The 9,481-nt window shown below is 47.2% G+C and overlaps 1 protein-coding gene across 1 annotated transcript in view; it reads right to left on the bottom strand.

Moving 5' to 3' along the window:
* Positions 1–5,653: 5,653 nt before the first annotated feature.
* Positions 5,654–9,481, bottom strand: part of LOC109300516 (phosphorylase b kinase regulatory subunit alpha, skeletal muscle isoform-like) — a 180,850-nt gene continuing 177,022 nt past the window's right edge. Inside the window, exon 40 of the mRNA XM_019521178.1 lies at positions 5,654–6,246. Coding sequence (XP_019376723.1) covers positions 5,957–6,246 — 290 coding nt within the window. The 3' untranslated portion in view covers positions 5,654–5,956. The remainder of the gene's footprint in view (positions 6,247–9,481) is intronic.

Here is a 9,481-nt window from a genome sequence, read left to right as displayed (position 1 = left end):
GGGGGGGGGGGGCAAATGCCCCCCCCAATCTGTATGTGGGGTGAGATGGCTGCCGTTGCATACTGGGCTTTGCACCCTGAGCTCCGCTGCAGCTTGGGGCGCAAATTAACTGGTTGGTGACCACTGGTCTAGGACCATATACTGAGTAAGGCAGGATACTCTCAGCATTCTGCATAGGTAACATGGCTTTAATTGGATTTGGAGGGGATAATCAGATGGTGATTCAACATAGCATGCTGGGGTGCACCATGTTTACAAACATGATGTGTGTATTAATTACAAGCCAACAAAGTCTAATTTACCTCATACTTATTAGGCAAGACTCCCCTGGCTTATGGACAATTGCCAACCTGACCCTTGCATGGATAGCTCAGCTTCAATGCAAATGGGCCTTCAGTACCCAAGAAGAAAACTTTAGTGAGACCTTTACTCTCAGCTAAGTAAATATTATGCTCAGCATTATGAAATGATCCTGTTTAGCAAAGGATCAGAAGAGGGGAAAAGGGGGCAAGAAACTGCATTAGTTCCCATTAAAGAAAACAAACAAAATCCTTCAACTTTCCTGTCAAGACAGTCAGTTTCAGAAACTGTTGATCTTGGTTACAGTTCAAGAGCTAAGACCACAGGCAAGCTCTGAGGGGGAAGCAAAAAGTAGTTTTAAAACTGATAAAAGGAAAACCGTTTAAAGGAAATATAATTGCTGGCCTGTGGCACTCTAGGCTGCAGCATATTATTGATGTTTAATCGGTTCCAAAATATGCTTATATATTTATATGAAAAATAGCATCTGCAGTCACTAGTGAAAATAATGGCTCTGAATGTTGATACTTCAGGGCTTAACTTGATTCTCAGCTGGGTGAGAAAGAAATCTCACACCCCACCTCAGGATAGTATTATACAGACTGAGGTATTTCTTTAAAAAGTCCTTCCACTGAAGCAGGGGCAGGCAAAGTCTGGCCTGCAGGCCAGATCCGGCCAGCAGTGGACTCCATTTCCCAGCAGCCCCTGCTTGCGTGGCTGGGTCCAGTTTCCATGGAGACCCAAGCAGCAGCCACCCTGTGATAGCATGGGGCCATGGGTTTCTGTGGAGACTGGCCCCAGCAACAGCACCAGCCTCTTCCTGATGGGGGAGGTTTACGGGGGGCTGTGCTGCAGGCGGGAGCCGGGTAGGCTCAGGTGCCGCCACCTGTGCGGGACAGGCAGCAACAGCACTGCCGCTGGGAGGGGTGGCTATGGAAGCTACAGGGAATTCTGGGGTGGCTATAGCCCCCCAAGCCCTCCCTGCTGGTACACTGCAGGGCACAGAGCTGCTCCGAGGCCAGGCTGGGATCTTGTGGTCACAGCGTGTTCTACAGCCAGGGCAGAGCCACGATCTGTAGCCCGCGTGCTCTGGGCAGGGGCATGCAGGCAGAGGATTGTGGCTCTGCCTCTGCTCTGGACCACGCTGTCACCACTGCAAGGAGCCAGGGCAGAGCCGCAATCCACTGCCTGCATACCCCTGTCCAGAGCTCAGATGCTGCAGATCGCGCTCTGCCCTGGCTCTGGACCACACTGTCACTGCCACAAGATCCCAGCCCGGCTCTAGAGCAGCTCTGTGCCCTGCTGCGCCTTGCTGGGGCCAGTCTCTGTGGAAACCCTGGCCTTGCGCTGCTGGGGTCTCTACAGAATCCAGCCCTAGCCATGCGGGCAGGGGCTGCTGGGAAATGGAGTCCAGCCACCGGCCGGATCTGCAATTTTGCCCACCCCTGCTCTGAAGCATTCCTATCAGCCACTTAGATATCATCAGGCTAACTGTCTCCTTAGGGAAACCTAAGATAGGAGGGGAAAGATTTATTTACAGCACAGCCAGCCATAGGGCACTTCACAAAATACACCAAGAAACTGCATTATGCTCCGGTAACCTGACTTCACCAGTGGTCAGCACAAACCTCTGCAGAGAAAGCTGCTAGAATCCTGTAGTGTGCAGCTGTGGAATAAACCTGTCTCAGGGAAATTCTTCTTCCTACTCCTGTCAATTAACAGTTAGGTTATGCCCTCATATCCTTCTATTTGCTCTACTTAAGAACCCAGGTAGAACCACAAATTATATTACATGATTACCATTACTATGTTTCTTTGGGCACATTCCAGAAGCATAAAGTACACACAGGTACCTCTCTTTCCTCACCTCTGTAGTCAGCACATCCCCTTGTATCCATTTCACCTTTAGAAAATACTCAATATCTTCATACAGAAGGTCACACCACATTGGTCAGACATCTCCAGCACATGCTGATGGTTTTATCGTTCCAAAATAAGACCTGTACCCCATGGGAGGGTGTATTGCTGATGGATAATAGCATTTTATACATTGCCAATGTCATCCTAGCATTTTGTTTGCTTACATAGTTATTGCAGTTCTGTGGAACAGATGCTTATATTGAGCTGACCACAAAGATGCTCAAGTTTTTTTTTCCTGTATGACTAGAGTTCAACATGGAAGCATGGGCAATAACTGGAATAACTTGTTATACATTAACTGCTGGCACCAGCAAGGTGGTTTCAACTGCTGTCATGCTGCCCATTCATTTAATTTGGCCAGGTCCCTCCGTTTGCATTGGTTTTGCTTAACCTAGGTAATTCATCTGGAAATGTTGCCTCTTTGCTGCCCACCTGATCATGTAAGATATTTAACAACATGTGTCCCAGTGTGGAACACTTCTGATATTCTGCTATAGGCCTTTTGCAATGATGAAAATAAATCACTAGTTTTATCCTCTCTCAGTCAAAGTTTGACCCAGGACAGTACTTCACCTTTCCTACCAACAGAACTTTTTTTCCCTTAGTAGCTATGGTGAGAGACTTAAAAAAAAAAAAGGCTTTTCAGAAGTCCAAATAAATGTCAAGTGACTTTTTTATCCACTCTTTGTTAACAAGATTATTGCATTCTAGTAAGCTGAAGAGAAATATTTTACTTTTACTGTAACTACATTCAGCATTATCATGCCCTATTCATCTGGATGAGTTTCTCAAACTTCTGATACACGGGATACACTTTTCTTTTTCTTGATTAGAATTGACAGCACACTTTGCAGGAAGAGTCCACAAACCAGATGCAGTCCACGGGCCCAATCCTGCCATGCAGGTTGGCCCACCACTATTGTGACACACCCTTTGGGAATCACTGATCTACATGTTTTATAGTTATACTAGTTTTATGGTATATTTGTTGTGTCAGCCAGTTTGCCTGAACCCTAAATAAAGCACCAGTCATGTTCCTGGATCTGATGAAAAAAAACAGTGCCACAAAGGACAGAGTGAAAGAAAGCTGGGTCAGCCTAGAAAATGAGGTGACTATAGCAGGTTTTAAGCAGAGGACCCAGAGAGAGAGGCAGTCCTAGACATGAAAGATAGCATGAGGTAAGGTATAGACTCAGAGCAAGCGAACCATCAAGGAGTGAGGCTGGACAGAGTGGAGCTGTTAACAGAGGAAAGCAGTACTCAAGTGTTAGCAAGGCAACTGGGGAGGATAGAGTGTTTTCTTACTAAGAGAATGCTTATAGTCTTGGATTTGCTTGTAATCTTGGATTTGAATGTGTGATGGTGACAATCTCCTCTATTCATTGCTGGCTATTTTGTTGGCTGAACTAACTGATTACCCTAAGCTAGAGAGGTTTTTAATTCCATCTTTGTTGGGGTCCTGCTAGATGCGATGCTACTGCTTTACACTAAAATCTAAAAGCTTGCTGCAAAACACTTACTTAGAATTCATAAATGGAACACTAGAAACAGAACTACCATCATAGGGTCTGGGTTCCCCTCCAAATGCAGATTGTTTAAAAACAGCTTTATTGAAAAACCCTGAAAAGGTTTCAAAGCCATGGCAATGCTGAAAAAGGAATCTACTGTTGACCAAATCCGGCCAATTGCATTCCTCACACTCACAGCAATCAGTTTAGCAGGCAAAGCTCTTCCTTTTTCCATAACTCATTCCCTGGCTTAGCGTGTTTGCAGTAAGATGCTATAAAGCTCGGAGCCAAATGATGCAACACCATATGCCCGGCAACAGCCTACAGATGTTCCATTTCTATGTTTCACTTACACTTCAATGCCGTCTGCTAAGAGATCATTAACATACCAAATAAAATATTCAGATTAACAGGAAAAAGAATAAAGGTAACAACTGATGCCAACGAATTCCCATAATGCAAACCATTCTCTTGCCATTTATTCTCCACGGATACCAAATACTCATTCAGATATGCTATGCAGTCAGAGGCTCACTTTTAAATAGGAGGCTTCACAAGCCTGGCAAGCAGACTTTTATGGCCCTTGCTTCCAAACATGAAGCTGAAATCTGCTTCTTTTTCAAAAACGTGCTCTTTACTCTATTCCATAAATTCTGGTCTAGTAAACCCACAGATGAAAGACACTAGAAGCAGCAAGTGTTAAGCTATCATTGTAGACCTGGGCTACGTTTTACATACTGTTTAGTCTTCATGGGCTTTCTACCACTGATCCCTGAACTGAGAAACATTTGTAGTGGGGAAGAACATTTACAATTATACTGTGTCAGGAAACAGTTTTGTTGGGTTGTTTTTTTTGTTTTTTGTTTTTAGAGGTACAGGTAGTTTTAGAGGGGAGCAGCCTGTGAATCAGAACTTCTTAACCTCTGAAGGCTAGAAGGTGCAGGGAGAGAGGAGCAGGGGCTGTAAAATCCTGGACATATTCAGTTCACATACCCCATCCTCACTCCAGCATCTACACTCTGCCACTGTGTGAGACAAGATGTGGGGCTAGACCAGGGGTGGGCAATTATTTGGAGGGCCACTTAATGAATTATAGCGAACTGTTGAGGGCTGCACGCACTCTCATTCTTTCTCTCTCACACACACACACACACATACAAGCTCCCTCCAGCCAGGCTGAGACTGGTGCTAGAGCGGCAGTGGAAGCAGAAGCATTTGCAGCCCCACAGAGCCAGGCTGCAGGAGTTGCGGGGGGAAGGAAATGCCCCCTCCTCTTGGCCTCCCTCCACACCCTCTAGGCCAGGGGTGGGCAAAATGTGGCCTGCAGGTTGAATGTGGCCTGCCAAGCCATTCTATCTGGCCCACGGGGCACCTAAAAAATTTAGAAAATGAATATTTATCTGCCCCGGCTGCCTGTCATGCGGCCCTTGATGGCTTGCCAAAACTCAGTAAGCAGCCCTCTGCCCGAGATAACTGCTCACCCCTGCTCTAGGCAGACCCAGGGTGGGGGAGGCCTCAGATCCCCTGCCCACCCCCACTGTCACAGTGCTGGACAGGTGGGAAGGATCCCGGGCTCTGCTGGTGCTGCAGGCGACACTGGGAAAAAGCAGCTCTGGCTCCACCCTCCTGCCTGCCCGGCACTGCAGGGTTGGACTCCATCTCCCAGGCTGCTGCACAGTGCCGGGCGGACGGCAGGGCTGCTCCTGTCCAGTGTCCTCAGCTGTGCCAGCAGGGGATGGAGCTGCCACCCCACGGACCTGTCAATTGATTCTATCCAGTGCATGGGCAGGGGCTGCTCTGGCTCCAACCTCTGCTGGTGCAGCAGGCCAAATAGAAAAATTGGTGGGCCAGATATGGCCTGCAGGACATATTGTGCCCACCCCTGGGCTAGATGGACCTATGGTCTGACTCAATAAATGGCAGATCTCCTGTTCCTGTACAAATCCCTTCAGCTGGTCACCCAGCTCTGTTGCAGACTTGAGAAATATCTCTGAGGGGTCCTGCACTTCAAGATCAACCAGCCTCATGGTCAAATGCTGGGACAGTCCAAAAGCTGCATCTGGAACTTTCTATAAATCGAAGCAAACAAAAGCTAAATCTAATTTGAGAAAGGTCTCACTTTTTTCTGGTGAAAATATGTGTGTCCCCCAAAGAGCTCTTTGTGCAAACAGGTAAACCCCTCTCCCATTCCCTCTGTAATTATTTGAGACTCTGCAACTGATTGGCTTCTATGCTCCCTTGTAAAAAGATGCAGACTGTCTCGGGTTTTGGGAACAAGAGTCCACTATGCTGTGGGGACAGTGTGTTATTGTTACAGGAGTGTCTCTCAACAAAACTGTATTGAGTGGCAAGGACGCAGTTTTGATTAGGTGGAATGACTCAGCTGTCGCGCTCAGAGAAGGGAGAGCTTGTCGAAGCCTTACCTCGTGATCTGGGATCTCAGAGGACAGCGTTCTCCCCAGGATGACCCCAGTCAAGTATGTCCAGCAGCGGGCCGTGTTGGCAAGATTGTAGCCTCCTGTCTCCAGCAAGAATCATGAAATTAGGAAGGGGCAGATGGGGAGGAGGGGGAAGGAAGGGGAGAGAGAGAGTTTTAATGAAAGAAATGCATTGTGGAAGAGCAAGAGACTTTCAGTTGCAATGCACATGAATAAAGCTTTTTATTTAGTCCTCCCAAGCCATGCATAGTAACTGTGATTTGCACCTGTTGCAGAGCACAGAGCTAAGACAAAGCAGTTGATCACCCATACTAAAAAAAGCAGATCTCAAGAGGGAGACTCAGAGGACTTCTCAGTAACTGGCTTCAAAAGGTACCAGTAAACCCTGAACCTTTGAATACAAAGGTCAGGTTATCCCAAGGTGACATGATGGCAAGGAAGATATTCATATTCAGCGTGTAAGCAGTTAACATGAGCAAAGCATAGACAACCAGTTTATGATTAGAATCTTACTTTTAACCCCAGCATGTGGTCCAAAGTGAATGATATTCAAGACTGACCGTGTGTTGATTTTAAAAAAAATCTCCATTAGTGCCACATTTTGAGCAGAGAACTTATCCAACCATGAAGCCAATTAAATGGGCAGTATCACTTGTGGACCAGTTTAACAGCCTTAGCTAGACATTAGGGCTGTGCAAAATGCCTGTGCTTCGTTTCCATTTCAGATTCAGTATATCAGACAGAGAGTGACTTGTTTTGGTGTTTCGAATCATTGTTCTGTTTCGTTTTGACTGAAACTGTTTTGGAGCTGTTTCGGAATTTTGATAGTGTTTCAGCCATTGGCTATAATGGGGTATCGCAAAACTGCCTCTAACTTTGTCATTTCTTGCCTGATTCAGATGAAACTTGCATGGATACTAGCCCCTTCTGAGGCCGTGAAGCCTGCCAAGTTTCAAGGAGATGGGTGCAGGAGTGTCTGGGAAACTGCACCTCAAACTGTTCAAAACAAAACTAGTATCAGTTGCTGGCAGTGGCAGACTGCTGTCATCCTGCACACAGATCCCCGGGAGGAGTCTGGCACAGCCCTGCAGCCCTCCCGGTGAATATGGGCCCCGGATCTGAGTGCGGGATGACAGCAGGCTGCTGCTGCCGGCTGAGGCCAACGCCAGAACTGGGCTCTTCCCAGCATTCGGCATGGGCTGCACTGGGCAGACTCAAGTGCTGGCGCTGGCCCTGGCCCCAGTCAGCAGCAGCAGGATGCTGTCATACACATACTCTGCAGCTGGTGAGTACAGAGCTTTAAAAAAAGCCCCACATTCACCGGCTCTGGCAGTGGTGATTGGTACCTTTGAGGGCTTGTGGCAGAGCACCCCCCCGTACAGCGTGGGACAGCGGGAATCGCCCTCCCTGCCTGGCACCTGCGCAGCAGCTGCACCATGTTGCGCTTGGCAGGGCGCCACATGCTGTCCTGGAGCTGGGGTGGCCCAACAGTCACCTGGAGCTCCCAGTTCAATCCCCAGCTCTCTGATCATTCCCCCAGCTGCTTCCAGGGGGCACAGGCCCCTGGATCTGCATGCAGGGTTTCAGCAAGCTGCTGCTGCTGGCTGGAAAAATAGCCCAGAGGTGCCGCCATCCCCAGCTGGTAGTGGCAGCCTGCTGTCATCCCGTATCATCTGGAGGTCTGTGCCCCCTGGGAAGACGTGGGGGAAGTGATCAAAGAGCTAGGGGAAAGATCGGGGAGCTGGGGAATTGAACCAGGAACTGGGGGAATGTTCAGGTACCTGAGAACATTCCTTCAGCCCCTGGTTTCATTTCCCAGCACTGTAGTTGGAAGGGACCCGAGAGACAGATCATTGTCACTGGCCTGCTACAGATGTCAATATCATAGCAGTCCTTTCCCACCTGGCCCCTTCCCTCTTTCCCTACCAGCTCACCTCTGAAACAGCTCTGAAACATTTCACATGGCCCATTTCGTTTCGGAGTGGTTTCAGAGCCCTGCATTTCGTTTGAGATTCAGTGTTTTGACTGTCGAAACATCCAAATCCAAAACTAAACTAAACAACCACCAAAATTTTGCACAGCCCTAATAAACATCACCCGGGTTGTAGTCACCACTGCTGATCTTCTAATGCCACACAAGAGAAAACCTCAACTTAAAGCAATCCTGGCAGGACTCACTTACTCGCAGAAGGATTTTCAAACTGCAAATGCTAAATAAGAACTATCCTTGGAGCATGAAAAAATAGTTTCTCACAGACTCCCTCTCCCTTTGATATTCTGGCAAACATTGATCCTTGTCTCAAATTTTATTTTTAATGCCTCTAAGAACTGAACCACTTGGTTTTGTTATACTTACTGCATCTGGGGCCAGTCACACTTCTTGCTAAGAAGTGCAAAAAAGAAAAAAATCTGTACTTCTCCTCTATGCTGTTAGCAAGAGCAAACATGCTGAATGTTTCCCAACCAACTGCCACTGGCGAGAGCAAGGCTTACTCTATTGTACTTGATAATATCCCTTAAAAGGTTCAGAGTGCCTCCTCAGATTAAGCAAATGGGTCTGTGTGGAAGGCAAAGGGAGTTCAGATTTCCTGGGCCAAAGGGCCTTTTATTTATTTATTTTTTATTTCTTTATTAACATTTTCCTTGCAACAGGAACAGCTTATTTTCTGTCTATTGGACAAACAGCTGGTTGCACAGAGCATGCTACAAGCCAAAAAGCACTTGAGAGGGCTTCCATACAGCATATCAGAAATCTGCTTTTTGTGAATACAGCCAAATCTTTTCCCAGACTTTGTTTGAATCCAAATGAGATAAATTCATTGCCAGGTGCCCAAGGTAGGTTTGAGAACATAATGCTTACTTTTAAACCGAAGCCCTGCAGTGCAGATCGCCAGAGGTGGGACTCAAAAGATGGCACTGAAGAGCCAGGGTCTTCACACAAGAGAAAACCTCACTGCAGTTAACAGCTTCTGTTCTCCTCAGAAGCCAAGAAACCTTTAACCTAGGATCTCAGAGTCAGGGATTGAGATTTGGACCTGCTGGTACCAAGGAGCTGATGTCAGTGTAAAAATAACACCACATCAGCTCTACAAGCACCTCCCCCATATAATTTCCAGTTGAAAATGCTTATTTCCTTCAGCTGCCCTTCGAACCGTGTGCAGCTTTCAACTACAGATTGTGCGCTCAAAAAGCCAATAGCAGGGAAGCAAGCTATTATCCTGCTGCTCTGAGCAGAGTAAACCTCACATATACTCACCTCCTCCCAGGATGAGGGTAGCCAGTTGCCACTGCAGAACGTATTTCAGACATTTGCCA

This window comes from Gavialis gangeticus, unplaced genomic scaffold (genome assembly GCF_001723915.1).
Source record: "Gavialis gangeticus isolate Ggan-Ray unplaced genomic scaffold, GavGan_comp1, whole genome shotgun sequence".
Classification (NCBI taxonomy): Eukaryota; Metazoa; Chordata; order Crocodylia; family Gavialidae; genus Gavialis; species Gavialis gangeticus.
The sequence above is the reverse complement of the archived record's forward strand: the minus strand, read 5'-3'. Positions and strand labels throughout refer to the sequence as shown.